The sequence below is a fragment of the Euprymna scolopes genome, chromosome 31 (genome assembly GCF_053919585.1).
Source record: "Euprymna scolopes isolate OS-2025 chromosome 31, ASM5391958v1, whole genome shotgun sequence".
Lineage (NCBI taxonomy): Eukaryota > Metazoa > Mollusca > Cephalopoda > Sepiida > Sepiolidae > Euprymna > Euprymna scolopes.
Genome location: NC_136512.1, coordinates 16,500,559 through 16,526,205, shown reverse-complemented (window position 1 = coordinate 16,526,205; position 25,647 = coordinate 16,500,559). Strand labels below are relative to the sequence as shown.

At 35.8% G+C, this 25,647-nt stretch overlaps 1 protein-coding gene across 9 annotated transcripts in view; it reads right to left on the bottom strand.

Annotated features, from left to right (window-relative positions):
* The window catches only part of LOC145255656 (neutral alpha-glucosidase AB-like), a 117,891-nt gene that overhangs the window by 77,927 nt on the left and 14,317 nt on the right, over positions 1-25,647 (bottom strand). For 7 of the 9 annotated variants that reach the window (XM_080114201.1, XM_080114207.1, XM_080114210.1 and 4 more), the window contains exon 2: positions 1,860-1,973. In XM_080114201.1, the coding sequence (XP_079970327.1) occupies positions 1,860-1,973 (114 nt within the window). Of the gene's footprint in view, positions 1-1,859; positions 1,974-22,731; positions 22,834-25,647 lie in introns of those variants that run through there. The other 2 variants (XM_080114209.1, XM_080114204.1) reach the window with 2 other exon arrangements.

Genomic DNA, 25,647 nt, shown 5'->3' with positions numbered 1-25,647 from the left:
TAATTCAACCTATAAAAATGTTTGCCTCACTTAAGGTAATGATTTCCAAGGAAACTTGACAGAGAAGAAAGTTTAAAAATCAATTTCTAAAGCTATCCAACACATGCCTGCATATAAAATATGATGATTAATTATTGTAACTTGTTTTAGTATAGAAAAAATACCAGAATGCTCATTTACGTGAATGAGCGTATATATTTTCATTCAATGATAGCGATATATAATACATATATCTATCCATTTCCCCCAAACCTCTAGCCTTGATGGAGGGGAGACTAAAACTTGCTGTGTTTTCAAATGATCTGAAATAACAGCAAGGGGAGACATTATTCCAAATATGTTATATCTCCCTTCTTTTGGAAATTGGGTACGATTATGAATATCTCCAGTATAAAATAATCCTTATACACTGAAATTTATTTTATGTATAAAAATCAAAGAGGACAGAAGCTATAGCAGCAAGTTTTAGTCTCCCCCTCCATCAAGGCTAGAGGGTTTGTGGAAATATCAGATAAAACTAGGAAAACAAATGACTATGATTGAAACATTTTATAACTGTAAAAAAGTGCCAAAAATAGGCTTTGGATGATCCTCTTAATGTGCGACCTTAAGGGTAAATGTCACATAAAAGGGAAAAAAAGAAAAGGGGGAAAAAAGAAAAGGGGGGAAAAAAGAAAAGGGGGGAAAAAAGAAAAGGGGGGAAAAAAGAAAAGGGGGGAAAAAAGAAAAGGGGGCAAAAAGAAAAGGGGGCAAAAAAAGAAAAGGGGCAAAAAAAGAAAAGGGGCAAAAAAGAAAAGGGGCAAAAAAGAAAAGGGGCAAAAAAGAAAAGGGGCAAAAAGAAAAGGGGCAAAAAAGAAAAGGGGCAAAAAGAAAAGGGGCAAAAAAAGAAAAGGGGGCAAAAAAAGAAAAGGGGGCAAAAAAAGAAAAGGGGCAAAAAAGAAAAGGGGCAAAAAAGAAAAGGGGCAAAAAGAAAAGGGGCAAAAAGAAAAGGGGCAAAAAAGAAAAGGGGCAAAAAAGAAAAGGGGCAAAAAGAAAAGGGGCAAAAAAGAAAAGGGGCAAAAAAGAAAAGGGGTAAAAAAGGGGAAAAGAAAAGGGAAAAAAGAAACGGGGGGAAGAAAAGGGAAAAAAGAAACGGAGAAAAAAAGAAACGGGGAAAAAAAGAAACGGGGAAAAAAAGAAACGGGGAAAAAAAGAAACGGGGAAAAAAAGAAACGGGGAAAAAAAGAAACGGGGGGGGGGAAAGAAACGGGGGGAAAAAAGAAACGGGGGGGGGGGGGGGAGAAACAGGGGGGGAAGAAACGGGGGGGGGGGAAGAAACGGGGGGGGGAAGAAACGGGGGGGGAGAAACGGGGGGGGGGAAGAAACGGGGGGGGGGAAGAAACGGGGGGGAAAAAAGAAACGGGGGGGGAAAAAAGAAACGGGGAAAAAAGAAACGGGGAAAAAAGAAAAGGGGAAAAAGAAAAGGGGAAAAAAGAAAAGGGGAAAAAAGAAAAGGGGAAAAAAGAAAAGGGGAAAAAAGAAAAGGGGAAAATTTCTTCACGTAAGAAAAAATAAAATCTGAAGATTCAAAACTGCTAAGAACTGATATCTAAGGAAAGATATTGCTGCAATAAAAGTACACTGAATAGCATGTTAAAAAACATTCCACAGCGCCATTTCAAATTTCTCAAGAAGGACTGCTACTGTTGCTTTGAAGAGCGAGTGTCTTCATCAGGCGTATTTTTTTCAATTTGAGTAATTTATGTGATTGAAATAAGAATTACATAAAGTCACGCAAGTCATATTTAAAAAAAAAATAAATAAATAAATAAAAATACAAAAATAGACGCATTCAAAATTTTTTCAATTAAAAGACTTACTTGCAAAAGCCACTTTGATCACACGTTTTAAAATTGTCTCGGCTCACTCCTAACACAACGGACAGCAAACACACACAGTAGAACAAGACGTGCCAGTGAACGGCCATTGTGGATCTGCACAAAAACAAGGTAAAAGTTGAAAACATTAAAACTATAAGATTTGTTCTTTTTAAGATACAAAACGAGTAATACGATCGGTAATTACATGCAAGGAGTAATAATTTTTTAGCATCAAGGAATTTGAAATGGAAGAGATTTTTTTTTCTCTTGAAAATTAAATCTAAGAGTGCGACTCACAAATAGCGATGCACGAACATGACTCACAAATAGCGATGCACAGTACAACTAAAAAAATAGCGATACACAAGACTATACATATATCCATGACGTAGTGGATAAAGTACTTGGTAAATCTCAGTTGTAAAGTTTAATCCTAATAGAATTACTTATATGCAAGGAATTTTGAACGGAATCCTTTATTTAATACAGGGTGGGGTAGCACATTCTCGTTCTGTCAGCCATGACTGGGTAGAAGTCCTAAATAATTTGCAATTGTATTTTGATGTCATCTGCAATGAGGATTGAACCTTCAACCTCCAGAACAGTAACTTAGAACTGAATTTTACCAAATATTTTATCCACAATACCATAAGTTCTCAAGAATTCAGGAACATAAGAATTTGAATGATTCACATGCATTTATGAGTCAATGTTCAAAAGTGATAAACTAAAAGTCAAGTGGGGGATAATTCTAAAATTAGTTTGAAGAGTTATTGCCCTTTTGATGATCAGGACCGAACATCCTTCCTTCACTTTACATGGAATTGTAACTTGTGCATTATGAATTCTTAAATAGTGTATTTCAGCATTGACCAGGGTACGTGCAGATTTTCAAGATCTATTTTCAAGGACTTTTCAAAACATTCTCCAGACAAAATTCAAGTTTTCAAAACAAAATTTGATATATAAACAATGACATAAAACAAAATATTAATTGACAATAGGAAAAAATTTTTACATACAAAATATGCCTGTTGACAATATACCCTGATACACTTATATTTTGCCAACCAAACGCATAAAATGTCATTTTCCCTATTGTAGATTAGTGTATATCATGTTCGTTTTACTCTTATCTATAATACCGGAAATGCAAAATATATTAAGAGTTATGTCCCTTTATCATAAAACTACCCAATGTTATATTAAATAGTTTCATGATAAAGAGACGTAACTTTGTAGTCAATAATACAATGCAATTTAAGAACAATGGATTTTGATTTTATTTTCAAGATGTAAAAAATAGTTTAATAGTATTTTTATTAATACTTAAAAAAATAATTTCATAGTATTTATTTCAATTTCATTTTTAATATTGCAATGCAAAATTTTTACTGGACATGAATACGATTTGAGGCCTTTTGAAGACATTTTCTTTATTTTCAAGGATTTCTTAACTAATAAGAAATAAGGCCTTTTCAAGGCAAAAGTTCAAATTTAAGGACTTTTCCAGCTTGTGTGAACCCTGGTTGACCCAAACGGCTTAATATGTCAATCAACTGACAAAACCAAATCCATACAACATAGATTTTTCTTATAAAGTATCCCCCCTTAATAGATTAAAAGGTATACTCCGCAGCCTATGTATGATAAATTCTTAAATACTGAAAGACAATAAATCCTAAATGTTGATCATGTCACAGATGAGAAACTTTTCATTTTTCTTTTACAAAAAGTTTTAAAAATTCATGTGGATTTATGAGCGTTTGCGTTTTTGTATCAAAATCACAATTTCGTTCTTTTTATTCATTTTCAGACAGACAGACAAGACATATTGCCATTTTGATGCTACTATATGAAATCATTCCTAGCAGGGGATCGAGTGACAAGACTTTTAAGGCAATTTGCATAAGTGACTTTATGCAAATCATCCACTATTACTTGAGGAGAGGCTATATATAAACACTAAAAAACAAAAACAAAAGAACCTTGGATGAGAAGAGTTCAAAAGGAATTCACCTCTGTTACCTAATTTTCTTCAACAAAAAAGAATGTTCTCCAGAAACTACCAAACTTCAAATTGACATAACTTTATTGTATCTTTAATTATAATTGAATATAATTTGTTTTTGAATGTAGTGGAGTATGCTCGTTGCCAAGAACATGATACAACAATAATAAATAAAAATTCAACAAAGGAATTCAGCTTTTCAAAAACTAATGTTGAAACTTGTGTTTCTATTTGACGGAAATATTGGCAAAACCATCTGAGGAATTTTCAGGAAGACAGAGCCGCAGAGATGTGGGCAGACAGACAGACAGACAGAGCCGCAGGGATGTGGGCAGACAGACAGACAGACAGACAGAGCCGCAGGGATGTGGGCAGACAGACAGACAGACAGAGCCGCAGGGATGTGGGCAGACAGACAGACAGACAGAGACGCAGGGATGTGGGCAGACAGACAGACAGAGACGCAGGGATGTGGGCAGACAGACAGACAGAGACGCAGGGATGTGGGCAGACAGACAGACAGAGACGCAGGGATGTGGGCAGACAGACAGACAGAGACGCAGATGTGGACAGACAGACAGAGACGCAGATGTGGACAGACAGACAGAGACGCAGATGTGGACAGACAGACAGAGACGCAGATGTGGACAGACAGACAGAGACGCAGATGTGGACAGACAGACAGAGACGCAGGTGTGGACAGACAGACAGAGACGCAGGGATGTATGTGGACAGACAGACAGAGACGCAGGGATGTATGTGGACAGACAGACAGAGACGCAGGGATGTATGTGGACAGACAGACAGAGACGCAGGGATGTATGTGGACAGACAGACAAATACACACGTGGACAGATAAAACACAAACAAAAAATATAAGTATTTAGAAATGAAAAACAAGAAAAGTTATAGCGTTTGTCGTGGTGGTTACTTTAAAAACTGCAGCAAACAATCTTTTTTTCTACTCCTCCTTCTCCTCTAATAGATTTTTAAACGAAGCGGTTGAAACATGTAAACACCGACATCTATGGTGGCCTCGAAGGATCATTTTTTTTTTTTAACTGAATAAAATGCTTGTAATTAAGATTAACACTGAGAAAATATCAAAAATTCCGCTCGATATTATCTCAATACAATTTTGTGCATAAACATATTTAACGTTTTTGTCAATATGGATTCGTTGGTTCTTTGTTCAATGACATCTAAATTATTTCGGTAATAAAATGGAATAAAAATTTTGATTTTTTTTAAAATTATTTGGATTAAACAGATTACTGTTCTCATCTTGAGCGTAATTTTCACGACGTTTCGGTCGATGTAACTTCCGACTTTCTTCAGATCTATCTTATCGAACTCGAGAAATAGACGAAATTTCGAACGGAAGCCTTTATTTACTTCACGGGGTAGTATGCTCTTGTTCCATCAGCCATTACTGGATAGAGGTCCTGAATAATTTGCAATTGTATTTTTTGGTCGCCAACTGTGAATTGAACCTTCAACCTTCAGGAGAAATCACTTTTACAATTGATTTTTCTACGTACTCTAACCACTGCGCCACGTTTATTATTATTATTTTTTTAATTTCAGAAATATTACAATTCGATTCTTTTAAGCGATTTTCGTTGATAAAAATTTTTCTGAAAAGAAAACTTTAATAACGATAGATTAAATCGACGGTTTCGTTACACCTACAAAGCACGCACCCATTTTTTTTTTTTTTCTTCTTTCTTAATTTATTTTTCTTAATTTTATTTTCCGTATTGCCACACAGACTTAAGAGTCGTCACTGCTAAGGTTAAGGGCATGGGGGGGGGGGCTTGGGTAGATTATACAATACAATTCAATTGAAAACATTACGTGTCATGGTGAAATTAGTATAAATTTAAAAAAAAAAAAAAAAAAGAAGATTCAGTCGAAAAATATATACAAGTAAATATAGACTTTATCACGTTTTATTTAATGTTTTTAGGTGGAACAGATGTGCAACCAATTCTGTGACAAACTGACTCATCTTCCTTGATTGTAATTATAGTTCGTCATTTCCAAACAATATCAGGACATAATTGTCAATGATTTTTTTTTGTTAACACATCTAGCACAACATCTCCCAAATCATTTTTGCAATTTCTTTTAATGTATACTAATTTCAAACACAACATGCAAGTTTCACATGTTTTCACCTGAAATGTGTTGGATTTAAAAAAAAAAAAAAAAAAAAAAAAAAAAAAAAAAAGATCAATCTACATAAGCACCTTTTTCTTTTTTTTTTTTTTAATGAATTTAGACATTTTTTTGATAAATTTGTAATACCTGCTGAATCACCCAGCCCCCTCTAACAAATAAAACTTTTTTTTTTAAGGCGATTACATTCGAACACCAAGAAATTTGATAGGAAGATGAAAAAATATTTTACAATGGCAGATCAGTTCCGTATATAAATTTAATTCGAAAAATTGCAATTTTACTTGTAACAGAGTACGTATGAGTGCTTTGGAAAATATCAGCAAGGGCTGCAGGATAACTGGCTTGGAAAGATATTAGAAGTAGCAGCAGCTGAAAAGGCACATATGCAAATTAGGAAGTGTGCGCAGACTTGCATGACGAGAAAAAAGGACAACACGTGGTCATGGCAAAACAAAGTCCGCACCAGAGAAGATGGATGCGTAAAATCTAAGGGTAGATGCCAGTGTGATGTCGGGGGGGAGAAAGAAAAACGTGTGCCGGGTGAGACGGACACGTGACTCCACAGTGGCAACAAGAGACTTTAAACTGGTGTAGTGATGGCAGGGTTTTGTTAATCTCATGGCAGATGAAATGAACGGTTAGTACTGTTGCCACATCTGGGCAGGAGCTGCTACAAAGGACTTATTCTGCCTTGATAGGGTTCAAAATAGACTTCGTAGCCTCATGGGGATGCCCTTTTCTCTTCCCTGCTACCTCTTTCTCACAGAGAGATGTTGCGAGTCTGTTTCTGCTTTATTATTATTTTCATGGCAAGTGCTCGTCTGAGCTCCAAACTTTCACGAGAACCACTCGTCTAGCTGAAAACACTATCAATTTCCCTCACTCTTTATCTGTGCCTAAACCTAAACGTAGATTCCATGAACAAAGCTTAGAACTGCACATCTGTGGAATTGTCTTCCGTTTTCCTGCTTTCCAGCTGACTACAGTATGGTTGTCAGCAAGTCCAACGTAAACAAGTTCTTGATGAGCCGTTCCACTTAAGTTAACAAATTTACCGAATTTCCATTACTAACGATTACTATATTGTCCAATTGACTACTGTACACTCTTTAACCCTTATCCTCAAGTGACCTCTGGGCCTTGATAAGTGGTGATGCCTATGTAAAAAAAAAAAACAAAACAAAAAAAAAACACAAGAAGCAGGCGTTGTTTGGAAAGTAACGGTAACAAAAGCCTTTTGCTAAAACAAAGAAAAGCCGAGTCAGATTAATTTATTTTCGTTTGTCCCTTTGTGATGGTACCAGACAGTGTGGGGATCTGAGAGATGTTTGAACTGTAACGAATACGGTTTGTGCATAACAACCATGTTACAGATGACTATTTTTCTCTCACGTTTGTTTTCACCCGAAATTGTATTAGTTTAAAAGATCACCAATGTACACAAGCAAAAAAAAAAAAGGTACAATTTCTTAAAAACAATACGAGTGACAAAACTATCAGATCTAAAGCAGAAACATTAGCATGACATCAGTACTTTAATGGAATGTGCTCCGATAAACTCCTCAATGTCCATACCTCCAACTAACAAAATCCCAGCCCTTCACTATTAAGGTTCCTCTAGATGCCAGAAAGCCTTCTACTTTAATAGTTTCTTTCCTTGAACTGGTTTACTTTGGAATTCCCTCCCTATTCCCACTGGCTTTCCCTTTTTTATTTTTACTTCAATATTTGTACTTCATATCCATGTTCAGGGGACGGGGTTAGACAGACAGAGACGCGGACATACAGAAGTTTGAATGGAATGTGAACAAACCTCTCACTGCTCAACTCCCTACAGTTTCCTGTTAGACATGACCCCAAATAGTTGCCCTGTATGTCCCAAGTAGCAATAGCTTTGTTTGGGAGGTGAAAAGGAGTATTAAAAAAAATGATGTAGTCATTGATGCTGGGAATACCTCAAGGGAGACACATTCATGCATAACAGGAGAGCACTCTAATGCCTCCTAAACATTGTCCCCAACTGTCTAAGATCGCTCTGTACATGGGTTTGTCAAGTCAACCCGACATGAGAATACTTTTTCTCTACAAGTAAACCCTGACTAAATATTGAAAATCACATAGTATTTGCGTCCCAAATAAGATCTCAGGCTGGATAACCCACGAGCAATGGTGCACCTTCTCCAAGTGATGTTAACTTAAGTAACAGCATGAAGATGGGTACTCCACCAGACTAGATGAATTCCTGTCCTTGAATCCAATAAGACCAAGAGACAAGAAAGAAATACTATGATATATTTAAATGGTCAATTGAGGAAAAAAATTAACATTCTTAACTTTCTAACCCAATGTTTGAGATGTAAAGGAGAACTTTAATATAATATTCGAATATCTATGTATCTCGTGTAGTTCCAGGAAGGGGTCCCCCCTTGATTTTTTTAGAACTTTTCCTGAAGTAAAATGAAACAAAAATAAAAAAAAGAATGCTTGAGAATACCCTGACATTTAGTCACGGATGATGCAGAAGCCGCTCAAGGAGCTAAGAGTTCAGTCTCCTGTACTATCACATGGGAACAGTATAATCACGTTAACACACCGGTTTCCGTCAGATCACCAAAGTTAAGCCATGTTGAGTCTGCTCATTACTAAAAATGGGTGACCAATATGGGAATTCCAGGGTCTGTGTGTGGGAGGACGTCTCCCCACAAGAGTTGCAAAAACCTAACATCATAATCTCTCCTAACGGGGATATACATGTAACTGGGGATCGCTTGTGAATTCCATAATTCCCATGGAACTTCCTCCTTTGGAGGAAGCCGGTTAAACGCAGATAGGGTTAGTGCCGTTTCACTCACACACAAAGCGCCAACCAGAAAAGCACTATGAATTTATCACTTTCATCATTTGTCAGCTATCCAACAAACCAAACCAAACATTCAAGTTCCTGGACTAAAAAACAGGCGAGCAGCTACCGGGATCCATATGGACCATAGGAGTCCAGGTAATATTTTTAAGGCTTCACAGGTAAACCATGTTCTTAACTATGAAGGGGTCCTCCAAGAAAAAAAAGGGATGGTTTAGTTTGGTTGTTTTGTTTTACGGCATATCAACCATTTTCAGGTTGTTTAATGCCGAATCCAATTATTTTGTAAATAGTATTCATGTTGCATCCAGTTATTTTATAGAAGGTTTTATTCTTCAAACTCTATGTATGTATGTATGTAATCGCTAGTTTGTAGTGTTTGGTTTAATTATTTTATAGTGAAGTTTATTGTTCTTGTTCCCTGTCCTGCAGAACAGGGATGAGTTTTGCAATGGGAAAGGGAAAAGGGTTACAGTATTAATGCTTGGTAAATTTTAAGTTAGGAAACCAGTCAGGAAGTGGGAGAGATAGAAAGAGAAAGGGGAAATGGGAAGAAGGAAAAGGGGGAAAACGTAGGTTGCTGTTTGTGTTTTTGGAGAATATAATTAAGTTTTGCAAAAGGAAGTAGAAAAACAAAAAACAATGTTAGGTGCATTTCGTCTCAGGGAGACAATATCTTCAGATGGATCTGAATAGCACTAGAAAAAAAAAAAAAAAAGCGGGAGGGGTCCATGGGTTAAAAAAGGTTGAGAATTACTAGGCTAGCCAAAAAGTAAGTTCTTCAACCTAATAAGAGAAGGAAGGAGTGACAAGGCTGATAAACTAGTTTACCCTTACGGTTGATCGTCATATTTAGTTTATGGTCCATTTTACATGCTGGGGTGTGTTAGATGGTTTTAAGAAATTGATTTCTTAACTAACCTATTTATCCCTCTTTTCCTCAAATCTATTTTCATCAATTCCTCTCGTTTCTTTCTGCCTTTCTCTGTGAACCAAAACCTACTACATCAGCTATTCTGTTGCTTGCTTACATTGATGATCTTTTAAACCAACGCATTTCAGGTGAAAACATCACGTACTTGCATACCATAACAAAAATAATATAAATTCCAAAAGTTTATAAATATGATCCCATATGTTAGATGCATTTTTAACAAAATCATCCCCAATTACATTTCCAGATTATGTGTTTAAAAATGGCAGAGCCTTAATTTAAAGTCAATTTTAGTCAAGAATTATCTCCCTTGTCTGTCATATTGAAATGGTTGCACAATTCTTCCAAATTAAAACAATAAAACTCGATAAATCCTACTTTTATTTGCATTTGCAACTAACCTCAGTGCCCAGCATTGCCCGGGAGTGTAAAGGGGTTGGTTGAGCAAAAAAAAAAAAAAAAAAAAAATTAGGAGTAATAAGCAGGCTTGAACCCGTAACGCCCAAGAGAAAAAGGAGGCGAAAAAAGCAAACTGTGTTATCGATGCATCCACCGCAATTGTGACATCACAGGTGTTTGAAATAATCCATTTTATGCGATGTCGTTCACAGGTTTGAATGACTTGCAAAAATGTTGACAAAGAAATTGACCCCTCCTTGTAAAAAATAGCCCAGTTAAATTAATCTTTTTGCCCAATTTTTCGATATTTGTCATCAAACACATCGATCTTCGGAACGATACGAATTTTATCACATTCTGACATGTCTGTCGGAAGTTTTTGCAAGACATACAAACACACACATACATACATTTTGCCTTTTATATATTAGGTTAGCAGGGGTACTCTGTTGCTCGGATGTGGTGAGGTGGGTGTGTGGGGGGAAGGAGTAAATCAAAACAATAACAGGGAAAATAAACGAACGAAAGAAAGAACCCTGTTTAAATGTTAAGACTTTTTTTGAAAAAAAAAAAAAACAGCGACCATGATGAAAAAAAAAAAAATGGGAAAATAAAGAATAAACAAAAAAAAATGGTATAAATAATCCTGTTTAAATATTAAAACTTTAAAAATCGAAAAATGTCAGTGCGAACATGCAAGACAACGACGCTGTCACTAGGGTTGGATCAAATACAATTGTATTTGTATTTCAATTGTATTTAAATACAATTTTAATGTAATTCTATTTGTATTTGTATTTTTAGATTTAGGAATAAATGTATTTGTATTTGTATTTTTAGACTTAGGAGTAAAAGTATTTGTATTTGTATTTCTGGTAACCTAAACGAAAGTATTTGCATTTCAATTGTTAAAAGTCAGTATTTGATCCAACCCTGTTCACATACATGTTGCGTACGTGTACCAGTCTATCAGCCCTGTTCACTTCCAGTCACACACGCTGCTGCTAGTTGAGTGACGATAAGTCTGTGAGTCAAGTAGCTTCAATTCAGGGTTGCCAGCTTGGCTTTTTTAAGGCCAAATTTCGCGAATTTGGCTTTTTTTGAAGCAGTTTGGCTTTCAAAATTTTTGTTTGTTTTTTTTTCAAATTTATGCTTCAAATTTGGCCTTTTTCGGATAATTTTATATAAATATTTATTAAATATGGATTATTAAAGAAAAAGTTATAATAAAGTAATTTAAACAGTTGTTTGGATGTCTAAACTTGTAGATTTAAAAAAAAAACTTTTGACCTCCCACTCCCAGTCAGTTCTCAAAGATGTCAATGGCGTCAACTCAGCTATTTGTCTCCTAGGATCGTGCAAGAACATACGAGAATTGAACGTAGTGGAAATAGCAATGCTAAAAGAAGTGGTGCAAATTTTGGACCCATTCCAAGAGGCAATGTCGCAAGTGGAAGGAGAAAACATGGTGACACTTTCTTGCGTTGCACCAGTTGTATTTGGCCTTGAACACAGCCTCAAACTATTCATGGAAAGTAAACCAACCTACTGCTTAAACTTGGCTAATGCACTACAGTCTTCTATCAAAAAGAGATTGCATCCGTTTCTTGATAGGACTGATGTCATTGCTGCAGCTGTCATGGACCCCAGGTTTAAGCTGTCATGGCTGTCATGTGAAAAAATGAAAAATAAAAATATTTCGAAGATTGTGGACCTAATTATTTCGCAGTCAACTCAGTTGTCTTTGAAGAACACAGTTCAAGAGAGGAAGTTTTTCATGACCGTGAACACAAATCAAGACGAGGCTGACATGAATGCAAAACGCCCTCGTCTTTTTGCCTACATGCCACCAGCTGGGAAGCTAAATGTAAGTCCATCAATAAGCGACACTACAGCGGTAAAGGCAGAACTCGATTCCTACTTAGAAGAATGTGTTCTGGCTTTTGACGTCAACCCACTGAGGTACTGGCGGGAAAACAAGAGCTTCAAGATTTTGAAGCCTTTCGCCAAAAATATTCTAGGGTGCTGTGCAACATCGGCACCATCTGAAAGAGTTTTCAGCAAGGCTGGTAATTTTTATACCCCAGAGCGAGCCAAACTTGGCCCGGAAACTTTCAGAGCTCTAATGATGATAAAATGCAATGAGGACATGATATAGAGTGTAATGTAGATGTCAAATTTGGAAGGAAATATTTCTTCTTTTTTCTTCTTTTCTTCGCATATTTTCAGATTGTTTAAATCAGTTATTGTATTTTTATTTGTATTTTGAGATTGAGGAATAAAAGTATTTGTATTTTTAGCGTTAGTATTTGTATTTGTATTTTTAGAGTTAGGAATAAAAGTATTTGTATTTGTATTTCTGGTAACCTTAACGAAAGTATTTGTATTTGTATTTCAATTGTTAAAAGTCAGTATTTGATCCAACCCTGGCTGTCACTATAACCACTGCTCTACAATTGTGTCAGCGAAGTAACATCGTTTTTTTTTTTTTTCTATTTAAACTAATTCAAGAAAGAACGTTTTTGGCACATGGATGTTTGGCTAAATTGTCAGGAAGTAACATTTTTTTTCTACCCTTCCTTATCGCGAACGTCTAATTCTATGAGAAATAATTGACCTTTTTTTTTCTTCTAATTTTCACATATTATTCGACCGAGACATCGCCCTTTCAAACGATACCGTTTCGATCCAGTCCGATGCCACAGAGAAAAGTTTTAGGCAGACATACATACATACATTTAAACAGACAGGTGAGATTTATGTAATACTAGCGGGGGAGGGGGGGTACCCGGCGATGCTCGGGTGTCTTGAGGAAAATCAAAACTCCGGGGGGGGGGGGGGGGGTTAAATAATAAAATAAATGTTTTGGTAGGTAAGTATGAGAATCGAACCCGTACCTTTTGTGAAAAAAAAAAAAAAAAAGTACTACGTTACCCATTGAGCCACGGTGACAGACAACATTTAGCAGGTTATTTAACTATAAAAACAGGCGTGCGCAATAAAAGTTAACTCTGCTACTTCCATTTGACCTAATTAAGAAGGTAAAATAGAAGTCATGCAGCGTTTGGGTTTGTTTACCCCAATTTAACTGTTTCTTACCCCACCAGATGTTGGGGAGGGGGGAAGCAGCTCCCAATTGTCCAGAACTGTCTGATCAAAGCTGATTGCTTCTGGACGTTTTTCCCAGAGCAATGCCGAGAAGACGTCGTTTGAGGTTAGTTTCACTTTATTTATACTAAAAAGCCCAATCAACACGCGAGAAGCCAAAATAGCAATAATTTCGTAAAAATCGACGTAAATAAATCTATATGCTACACGGTTTCCTAATTCCTAGATATTATTATATAGGACCTATATACACAGTTTTAAGCGATAGTAACGACCCCGGGAGCGTGTGTGAGAAAAGCCTTTTGAAGACATACACAAAATGGTCACACACATTTTGCCTTTTATATATATATATATATATAGACTAGCGGGATGTACCCGGCGATGCCCGGGTGTTTTGAGGTGTGTATGGTTTTGGGTAAATCCAAACTCCCTTGGGGATAAAAAAAAAAAGTTTTGGTACGTGAGTACGAGGATCAAACCCTTGAGGCAAAGTTGGAAATTAAAGTGTTAAAAAAAACACGTGCAACGCTAACCACTGGGCCACCGCGACATGCAAAGGAACATGTTTGAATTTATTTATTTAACTATTGACAGGTGGCAGCAATAAACGTTAACTCTGCTGCTTCTATTTGACTTAATTATTGAGGTCAAATAGAACAGTTAACTTGAGTTTGACTGGTTTCTTTCCCCCAACATATGTTGAGGAGGGGGAAACCAGCTCCCCATTTTCCAGACTGATTAGCAACTGTCTGATATAAGAGGACTTTGTCCCCACATTGATCAAAGCTGATTGCTTCTGGACGTTTCCCGAGCGCGATGCCGAGAACTGTGTTAACTTTGAATTAGTTTCGCTTTTTATACGAAAAAGCCCAATCAACACGCGAGAAGCCAAAATAGCAATAATTTTGTAAAAGTCGATGTAAATAAATCTATACGCTACGTGCTTTCCTAAATCCTAGATATTATTATATAGGACCTATATAAACAGTTGTAAGCGATCGTAACGACCCCGGAAGCGTGTGCGAAAGAAGCCTTTGCGAGACATACACGAAATGGTCACACACATTTTGCCTTTTATATATATAGATTTTTCTACTGGATCATATTTTCGTAATTTATACTAATTTTGCCATGCCATGTAAGTATATAATGTTTTCACCTGAAATGTGTTGATTTAAAACATCAATGTAAAGAAGCACCACTGTTCGAAATATACTAATCTAACAACTCTCATCCATTCTTTAAATGCGGCCATACCATCAGAGTTTACTCTACCACACAACCTCTCCTTACACTATCCAGATTTAATCTACCTCCGAGTTCATCAGAACTAGAGCCTGTGATTTGGAAATGAATTTCTCAACACAGGAAAGGGGTAGATAGGCATGAACTTCACTTCACCCCTATCAATTTCATTACCTAAAAGGGACACTGTTCATTCATAACTGCCTAAAATCTAATACATAAACGGTTATCTGTCGGTTTCCATATTTTCAAACTCTATCTCCTCCAAAACTAAAAGTTCCAGAGGGGCACTAGGGGCCTCAAATGATTGGATTTTTTTTACAAACCGTTCCTTTATGGGTTAAAATTGTTTTTAAGGGGTCAAATATGGATAAAATTGGAAAAAAAAAAAAAACGTTATACATTTTGTACATTCATCTTAGTTTATTTTTAATTAGTTTATATGTGCATCACGTTGGTACAGTGGTAACGTCACCAGCTTTGAATGCTACAGTTTCAGTTTCGATTCTAGCTGATGGCACCTAAATACTTTTTTTTTTTTTTACTTTTTGAAACCACAACTCTATAATAATATATACGAAATCTGAACAAATTAAAATATTATATTTAAGCGTACTTTATGCCTGGGTAAAGGTGTTTTATTTAACAGCTTATCGTTTTTGAGTTATTTAATGCCAAACCCAGCAATTTTAGAAAAAGTTTTTATGCTTCTAGTTTTTTATATCTCCAAATATTTATTCATTTTTTTTTTTTTTGCTTTATACCATTAGTTTTAAATCAATTCTACCATAATAAATCTTACAAATTAATCAATGTCAAAAAAAAGGAAAGAAAGAGATTTTATTTATATATATATATATATATATATATATATATATATATATATAGTGCATGTGTGTGACAAGCTGGGACAAATTCTTTTTAAATGTAAATTTAAGAGCAAGCTCAATTTACTGGCAACAGCTTTCCTTATTAACAAGGAAGGCAGTGATTGCTCTTTGGTTGCTAAACTTCCTCGAAAAAAAAAAATAAAATAAGATAAAAATAACTCGCAGATGTGCACAATCCAGAAGGGGTGAGGAGGAAAGGTCTAACGAAAAAAAATAAATTCCTATGAGCTAGACGACGACACGTGTAAAAATTTTTTACTTAATATTGCTGGTTTTTAAGATTCATGTTAAGCACATTTTACGTTGTAGATGAGAAGAGTTCAAAATAAAACATTCAGTTTAAATAACTACACACTGGTTATAGTCAGCTAACAGACTTCCTAACTTCCGGCCAGGCTGCACCAGATGTGGTCACAAGGTAAATCAGTCCCTTCACTTTTACTGTTCTTCAGTATTTCTATTGTGAAGCGATTTATTGAAATAAAATATAAGAAAAGGACATTATAGAAAAAAAATAAATATATATATATATATATATAAGGCAAAATGTGTATGATCATTTCGTGTATGTCTTCTAAAGGCTTCTTTCACACGTGCTCCCGGGGTTGTTACTATCGTTTAAAACTGTATATAGGTCCTATATCATAATATCTAGGAATTAGAAAAGCGCGTAGCGTATAGATTTATTTACGTCGATTTTTACAAAATTATTGCTATTTTGGCTTCTCGCGTGTTGATTGGGCTTTTTAGTATAAATATGTGAAACTAAACTCAAACGACGTCTTGTCTTCTCGGCATTGCTCTGGGAAAAACGTCCAGAAGCAATCAGCTTTGATCAGACACCCCTCCCCAACATGTTGGGGAAAGAAACAGTTAAATTTGGGTAAACAAACCCAAATGCTGTGTGACTTTTATTTGACCTTCTTAATTAGGTCAAATGGAAGCAGCAGAGTTAACTTTTATTGCGCACGCCTCTTTTTATAGTTGAATAACCTGCATAACATTGTCTTTTGTCGCCGTGGGTCAATGGTTAACGTAGCAGGGTTTTTTTTTTTTCACACATTAATTTCCAACTCAAGGGTACGGGTTCGATTCTCATACTTACCTACCAAAACATTTAATTATTTAACCCCCCCCCTCCGGAGTTTTGATTTACCTCAAGACACCCGGGCATCGCCGGGTACCCCCCCCCCACTAGTATATATATATATATAAGTGAAAGTGTGTGTACATTTCCCTATGCAATAACTGTCAATTTTTACTCTACAGACTCAAAATTTGATATACAGGTTACTGAGATTTGGGAAAATCGATGTGATCGGTTTTTGGCCAGAAATTTGGCGATTAAGGGGTCAAAGTTCAACGATTTGACCTTTGAGAACTCTACCAAACTCCTCCGACAATTTTGGGTCTACGCACTTGAAATTTTAGATATAGGTTCCTTGGACAAGGATCTAACTTAATAACTTGATTTGAGCCCAAAACAATAAATTTTAAGGGGTCATAATAGGGGTCAAAGTTTAAAAAAATTGACCTCTGTGGTCTCTTCCAAATTACTTAGACAATTTCTGGTCTAAATATTTGAAATTTTACATAAAGGGTATTCAGAGATAGGGCAAGCTTTTTCATCAGTTTAGGTCGAAAATGTTTAGTTACCAATATATAAATGTATGTATGTATGTCTGTCTGCATGTCTGCCTTAAACTTTCAATAGAGGCGATGGATTTTACCAAGATCAGTATCGTTTTAAAGTTCGATCTTTCATACGACAAATATCGAAAAATTGGCTAAAAACATTTATATCTTCCCTTCAACTAGAAACTTTTCTACAGGGGGGGGGCACTTTTTTTCGCCGATATTTTTTAAAGTTATCCTCTCCTTTAGATTGTCTAGTGAACATGTCTGTGTGTCTTTGTACATTTCCCTACACAATAACTGTCGATTTTTAATCTACAGACTTGAAATTTGATATACAGGGTACTGAGATTTGGGAAAATCGATGTGATCGGTTTTTGGCCAGAAATTTGGCGATTAAGGGGTCAAAGTTCAACGATTTGACCTTTGAGAACTCTACCAAACTCCTCCGACAATTTGGGGTCTAAACACTTGAACTTTTATATATAGGCTCCTTGGATATGGATCTAACTTAATAACTTGACTTGAGCCCAAAACAATAAATTTTAAGGCGTCATAATAGGGATCAAATTTTAAAAAATTAAACTTTTTTTTTTTTGCTCAGCATACACCTTAAAATACCCGGGCAACGCCAGGCACCCATGCTAGTATACAATAAAAATTAACAAAATTATACAGACAAAAATAACACAATTAATCCTTATTTTCACTTTTAATAACAAAATTAAAAAAATAAATTGAAATTTTATAAGAAATTATAATTTCCTTTCTGAATTTTTGAGATGAGGATTGATTATTTGCATTATTTGGATTCTTCTTCAGGTGTATCTTGTCAAACTCTGGAATGTTTCTGTCGAACCCAGAAATTTGGATGGAATTTTGAGCAGAACCCTTTATTTGATGGGGGAAGGATAGAGGTCCTAAGTAATTCGCAATTGTATTTTTCGGTTGCCCACTCTGAGGATTGAATCTAAAACTTTCAGGAGAATATCACTTTACAATTGATTTTTCCAAGTACTCGAACCACTGCGCTATGGGTCCTTGCACAGAATTTCATAAACATGTTTTTTTGTTCATTTTTTTTTTCATTTTAACATTTTTTTTATTTTAAAAATAAGTTTTTTTTCTTTTAATTTATATGCTTATGAAATTATAATAAAAATTATTGAAATCAGAATGATTTCAAACATCATAAAAACAATAAAAACGTATCCGATACATAATATTCTCAAAACAGTTTTAAAGAATTTTAAAGTGTTTTTAATAATTCTTTAAAAAAAAAAAAAAAAAAATCTAATTTCAATAATTCTTAATTAAAATAAGACTGAAGAAACTTTTCAATGATTATCATAACGATCAGAAAAACGTAATAAAAAAGGAGTATATGCACAGGGGAGATATAGGTGTGAGAGAAAACAAAAGCGAAGGAACTGATTTGCCTTTTCACCGCTTCCAGTAGCAGCCACACCGGAAGTTAGGAAGTATGTTAGCTAACTATAACCCACACACTTGAATGCCCACTAGACACTATCGTAGAGTGTATAAGGTCATTTTTATTTTTCTTTATTAAGCCATGGTCATAAAACCATTAGCAAAAGACAGAGGCTACTAAGCTAATTAGAGAATGCATAAAACTTAGGAATATCACGATAATTAGCCAATACAGAACTTTGAAAATGTGACAGAGATACATGTTCATTTATTTACAAAATTCAGGGCAGCCAAACAGAATGCGAAAGGAGATTATCAGTACATCTGAGCAAACACCAGCGGGATTATGCAGAGTGTCTAATGTGAATGTATGTCATCGCAGGTTTGGTCTGTTCAGTCGCAGCACAGGGCAGTATTTAAGCATTGCGATGGGGTAAGAACCAAGAAACAATGTTGTGGATGCTCAAGAGAATCAGAACATCTTGCCAACTCTGGCGAACACTTGGAACCTGTAGTCCAAGTAGGGATGAATCATTGCCGTGTAAAAGCTAGTCAATAAATGTCATTTATGAGGAAGCTCAGGATATGCAACAGAAGTTTGTCAGAACAACCTAGTTGATTGAATATTAAAAATAACGGTATTCAAAGCCCAAATAAGAGGTTTTTTTTTTGCTATGGCTACCCGTTTGGCTTTTATTAGGGACTAGTTTGTTTGGGGCGAAATAAGAAAAAGGAAAACGTTAGTCTCAGAAAGGAACTTCTTGATTTCTGAGAACTTATCCTAAAAAAAAAAATTAAAAAAAAATAATAATTCCATACTAAAATCCTGATTCCCATGCGATTACTGATTCCGATTCTTTATAAATCTAAATAGTTAACCATAAGTGTTTTTTTGTCCCAATTACTGTAAAAACACATCTTAAATGTGCCTATATTTTCTCAAACGTAAAAAACACACTTGCGAGGGGCGGTGATCTGGAGATTTTAGTCTTACTGAAAGTTTAAAGCAATAAATATTTATTATTACTACAAGCAGTGGACGATGTTTCTTAAACCAAAATCAAATAAAAAAGATAATTAAAGGAATCAGTTTTGGCACCAGAAAATAGGCTCAAATTTTTCCGATTCTCGATCAATCGTCTCAACACTAATATCTATACTAGCAGGGAGACCTGACATTGGTTGGGATTGAATGATAATCAACAACTGTTTCAAACTCCCATAGTCAAAATCGATGAAATCGTCCAGTTTTCAATCAAATGCTCTAGTTGGGAACCTACTGTGGTGCACCGGAAAGAAGCTTCACATCCGTCTCTGTAGTGACTATGCCCACAATACATTGTAGTCTATATTGCATTGTAAAGAATCTACTGTTGATTTAATAAGATTATCTTCTTATAGATAATGGCTTGAATTAAAGTTTAAAATGCAAAAGTCAAGTATCATAGTTCAATTGTGGTCGAATCAGAAACATTCATTTCTAACACCTCTGTCATATCCAAGAACTTACTGTTGATTTTCAATGCCTAGCCTTTCTGCTTGTGTAGTAAAACTTCTCAAATGCATTTGTGATGTTCTATAAGGTGTTAACTTTGGTAAAAAAAAAAAATCGCATGTTCATTTTTTCATTGGATTATTTTGATTGATATGCATCGAAGACATTCCGATACAAAATCTAAACAAACATTGCCGGATACATGAAGTACGTTTGTGTTAAATTTCATAAAAATCTACCCGGTCGTTTAGTCTAACAGAGCCGCCACTGCTGTTAGCAGCAGAAGCAAATGACAGCTAACATGTGCAAATAACCAAGCCGACTATGTGAAGTGATGTGACAGTATAAAAAAAAAAAAAAAACAAAAAAAAAAACAAAGAAACAATTTTCAAGAATAAGATAAATAGGAATCTCCTGTCATTGTGATAATCAATCTTCGTTCATTTTAGCTCCTTGCATGAAGTGGCTTTCATGCCTCCTCTGGAACGATTTAAAAAAAAAAAAAAAAAAAAAAGGCAACTCTCCCTTCAATCTGTTTTTAATATTTTCTTATATATTAAATATTAAAAAGGAAAGAAATTCTTTTTATTATTATCAGTTATTATTGAGATTAAGTATTGCATTATTAAGTGTGCATGTATTTGTAACATCAGTACATCTGACCATCACAGACAATCCAGTTTCCACAGTCGAAGGCCAACTACCTGCAGGCCTGATAGTACTGTACTGATAGGCCCCTTTGATTGTCATCACCTAGGTTATCAACTGTTCATGAGCATGTTAATCCAGCTGGGGTTTTCACCTCGGCACAAAAATCAACCGTTTAAATCATTCTTGTAAGGACAATTTTCCTGTTGATTGCAGTATGGTCCTGTCCTGTGCAGTTCTATGAGGTCCACCCTCCCAGGCTTTGCCTTCTCTTTTTAGAAAGGACTAGTGGAAGGGAGCCTGGCTTCACCCAGGCATAAAATACGCCTAAAGATGATATTTAAATTTGTCCAGATTTTGTATATATTATAGAGTCATGATTTCAAAAGTAAAAAAAAAAGAATCTGGGTGCCATCAGCTAGAATCGAAACCACTGGTGATGCTACCACTGCACCAACATGACACACATGAACTGATTAAAAATTAAAAAGAAACTAAGATGACTGTACAAAATGAATAACGATTTTTTTTTTTTTTTTCAATTTTGACCCATTTTTGACTCCTTAAAAACAATTTTAACCGGCTTAAGACCCATAAAAGAACGATCCGTAAAAAAATCCAATCATTTGAGGCCCCTAGCGCTGCTCTGCGATTTTTAGTTTCGGAGGAGATAGAGTTTGAAAATATGGAGACAGACAGACAGACAGACAGACATATAGCCTTTTATATATTAGATTTATTTATTACTAATTGATTGAGGTACTCCTACTGGATAAAGGAGACCAGGCTGCCCAGGCATTTTTTGCTGATCAGAATGCTGAAGACAAAGACTTTTCAATCCCACTTTCTGATCCTTGCGTCACATTTTTCACTGTGGGAGATAAATAAATATAACTAACTAGAGAGTGAAGGTGAGGGGGAAGAAAGAACTTGCAGAAGAGCTCTTCTGGTAACACAGCTACATGTCCAAACCATTTTAAATGGCATTGGACAAGGGTCGGAGATTCAGGTCAACAAAGAACTCAAGTTGGTATTTAATTTGTACAATGGCAGCAGAAAATGCAGGGATGCAAAATTGTGGCGATGGGACAGGGGCTGAAGCCTAGTTGACGAAGTGGGACTTACTAGATTACAGATCCTTTTCTGGACCCTATCAAAGAGGGAGAGGCTAGTGGTAGATGTTACTTTCAGTCGTCACATTTTGCATAATAAATACACCCCTGGTTGTAAACATTGATATTTTTCATCAAGTGTAACAAAAAAAAAAATGAAGAGAATTGAACAATTTAAGACAACTTTTAACAGCATGAAATGCATTTTTACCAACAGTAAGATAAGCCTCAAGACAAAGATACATGTTATGAGAGCTTACGTATGGTTCATTCTTCTATACGGATGTGAATGATGGACCCTAACAAAGGACACAGAACAGCGACTAGAAGCAGCGGAGATGTGGTTCATCCGGAGAATCATGAAAGTCAAATGGACAAAAAAACAAACAAAAAACAAATGCAGAAGTAATGGACATGGCAGGATACAAGAGATCCCTTCTCAATACCATCAGCGAAAGACAGCTCAAATGTTTCGGCCGTATAATCAGGGCTTGACGGACTAGAGAAACTATTATGGAGTGGCAAAATATGTGGAAACCAGAGCAGAAGAAAATGCACAAAACCCAGTTTTAAAAAATTTGCAACAAATAAAGAAGACATCAACAATGAGCTTATGAGAAAGACAGAGAACAGGGAAGAATGGTGAGCCATGATTGTCGATGTCTGCAAGACCAGATGCTTGAAGACCACAGTGGCTCCTAAACAGATTAAGTTGGGCCTGCCTTGTGTGTGTGTGTGTGTGTGAGAGAGAGATTGGAAAAATCAAATTAATTATTGAGATTTTTAAATAAAAATTTTTTTTTTAAATTTAAACACCAGACGAGGAAAAATGGGAATGGAGGTGGTGTTTCAAAAGAAAAAAGGGAGAAAGTAAACAAGTTTTTGATGAGCCATTCCATATAAGTTAACAAATTTACCGAATTTCCATTACTAACGATTACTATATTGTCCAATTTCTACTGTACACTCTTTAACCCTTATCCTCGAGTGGCATCTTGGCCTTGATAAGTGGTGATGCCTATGTAAAAAAAAAAAAAAAAAGAGGAGAAAGTCAGAGAACGCATAAAAGGGTGTGAGATAAGCTTATGCTTTGGCATGGATGATACCAAGACATCCATGACAATACATAAGACTTGCATGTCAACGTGTAAATAACATTAATTCACCACCACCCCTCTCGCTTGCCTGTCTATCTTAATTTATCTATATTATCGCTAGCAGTCTTCGTCACTAACTTATGATAAACAAAATATCAAGAAACCTCACCATACGAGTTGATTTAATTGTATTTTTGGTTATAGCAGACTTCCTAATTTCCCACTGAGCGCTACCGGATGTTGTGACGAAACAAACTAGTTCCTTTGCTTTTATTCGGTGCTAATACCTGGTATTAAACATAGTCTTAAATTCCTTAATAATAATAAAAAAAAAACCATAACTCTTTATACCATGGCACCTTTTTCCAGAGGTCCCAATTATAAGATTAATATATTTGTGGGCATACCAAACAGCTACAAAAAAAAAACGGTGACAGTGCGATATCGGGCCGGATCACACTCACTGACTGGAAAAAAGAAACCAAAACTTATGCATGCGAGTATTAGTATTTTTTTAAACAGTTTACTTCTCATAAGTAAAAAACAATACTCGTGCTGAGATCGAAACAAAAATCTAAAGACACTGAGTCAAGTACAATAACCATTAGGCCAGCTTGTCACAATCTTTAGAAAGTGTTTATAAACATACTTTTTCTCAACATAAGGAATTTGTCCTGCGAGTCATCCATGCATGTAGATTCGTGAAACAGTTGATAAACAGATAAAAACCGGCTCCCCTCCCCCCATCCCGTATCAATTTTGACCCCTTGGCAGCTCTTTTTTCTGGATGAAAACCCAATTAAAAAGTTTACGACATATCTGAATACCCTGTACACCAAATTTCAAATCTAGATCCAAAATTTGTTGAGTATATAGCTTGAGAAGTGTCCTCACACACGTTCTTTCTTTTATAGATACATAGATTGGATAGTTTTTTTTATATTTGAAATTATTTTATTTCAATAATTTTATTTTTATACTTTCATAAATATATTTCTTATAAAATCTATATCTATAAAAGTGAAATTGTCTGTGTGTGTACATTTCTCTACCAAACTACTCTGTCAATTTTCAGTCTACAGACTAGAGATTTGACATAAGGTTGGTTGGTTGGTTGTTTTTGTTTTACGGCATATCAACCCTTTTCGGGTTATTTAATGCCAGAAGAAAATTTTTTTTTAATAGAATATATTTGTTGTTTTCACGTCGGTTTCTATTTCCATAGTTGGGACCCTAACAGGTACTACCACTCTGGGTCAGAGTGGACCTGGGAGCAATGGTAATTAAAGGGTGGCTCCACACTCCCCAAAGCCCACAAGCTGGGGCCTTCACCACTGGATATAGTTTAAGGTCATATCCAGGACCCCCATTAAGGGACTTTTACCCTCTGCAGGGGGGCAGTCGGCGTATTCTAATGCCCCACCGACAGGGCCTTTGACATAAGGAGTATTGAGATTTGGGAAAATCTTTTTAATCGGTTTTTAGTCAGAAATTTGATTGTCAACGGGTAAAAGTTCAACAATTTGACCTTTGAAAACTCTACCAATTTTGGGTCTAAACACTTGAAATTTTAGATGTAGGTTACTTGGACATGGATCAAAATTTTTAATTTGATTTGAGTCCAAAACAATAACTGTTAAGGGATCAAAAGTGGGGTCAAAGTTAAAAATAAAAATTGACTTCTGTAGTCTACCAAATTACTCGGCCAATTTTTAGTCTAAACATTTGAAATTTTACATAAAGGGTATTAAAACATGCAGCAAGCTTTTTTGGGGTGAAAATTTGGCTGCCAAGAGAACAAAGTTGAAAGAGTTGATCGTTGCAGACTCTACCAAACTCCTCTGCCAATTTTGGGTCTAAACACTTGAAATTTTAGATGCAGGTTGCCTGGACAGGAGTCAAACTTTTTAATATATATATATTGGATTCTCTCATTGAAGACGATAAATGAGGGATCAGTATGCAATCTCTGTGACACCACATGCATAATTGCAATTCTGTAGATGTCCAGCACACTCCTCCGCAGATGGTGAACATTCATATGCTCGTCGGTCAAAGATGCCTTCTCGACTGAACAGATAACCCTGCTTTGCTGCGTGCTTTGAAACCAGTGGCATACATATTCATTTTTAGGTGGATTTTTCTTGTGTTTTGCCTTCATATTTGCACAAAGGGCGTCCCTATGACAAAGGCAATTATGTTCAAATTCTTTGGTCCCTAGGAAACATCTTCCTCCATTCTCTGCAATCCCCTGCTGCACTCCCAGGAACTCAGAGAAATTCCACAACACTTCAGGTTGTCTTTTAGTTTATCTTTGTAATGAAGCAGGGTACGCCCTATTGGACGGTAAGAATTTGTCAGTTGCCCATAAAAAAGTTGCTTAGGAACTCTTGAGTCATCCATTCTCACATCATGACCCGACCACCGCATTTATATCCTGATCAAAAATGATTCAATACCAGTGATTTCACATCTTTCCAGCAATTCACTATTCGGAACACAATCCTGCCATCTAACATTGCAAATAGAACGCAGACATCTCATATGGAAAGAATCAAGCTGATTTATATGCTTGCGGTACAAGATCCACGTTTCAGCACCATACAGAAGAGTAAGCAGAACAACAGATTTGTAGACTGCCACCTTCACTTTTAGAGACACATCGTGGCTGTTCCAGAGTCTGTGTCGCAACCTATCAAATGCATCACTTAGCTTTATTAATTCTACTTTGGATGT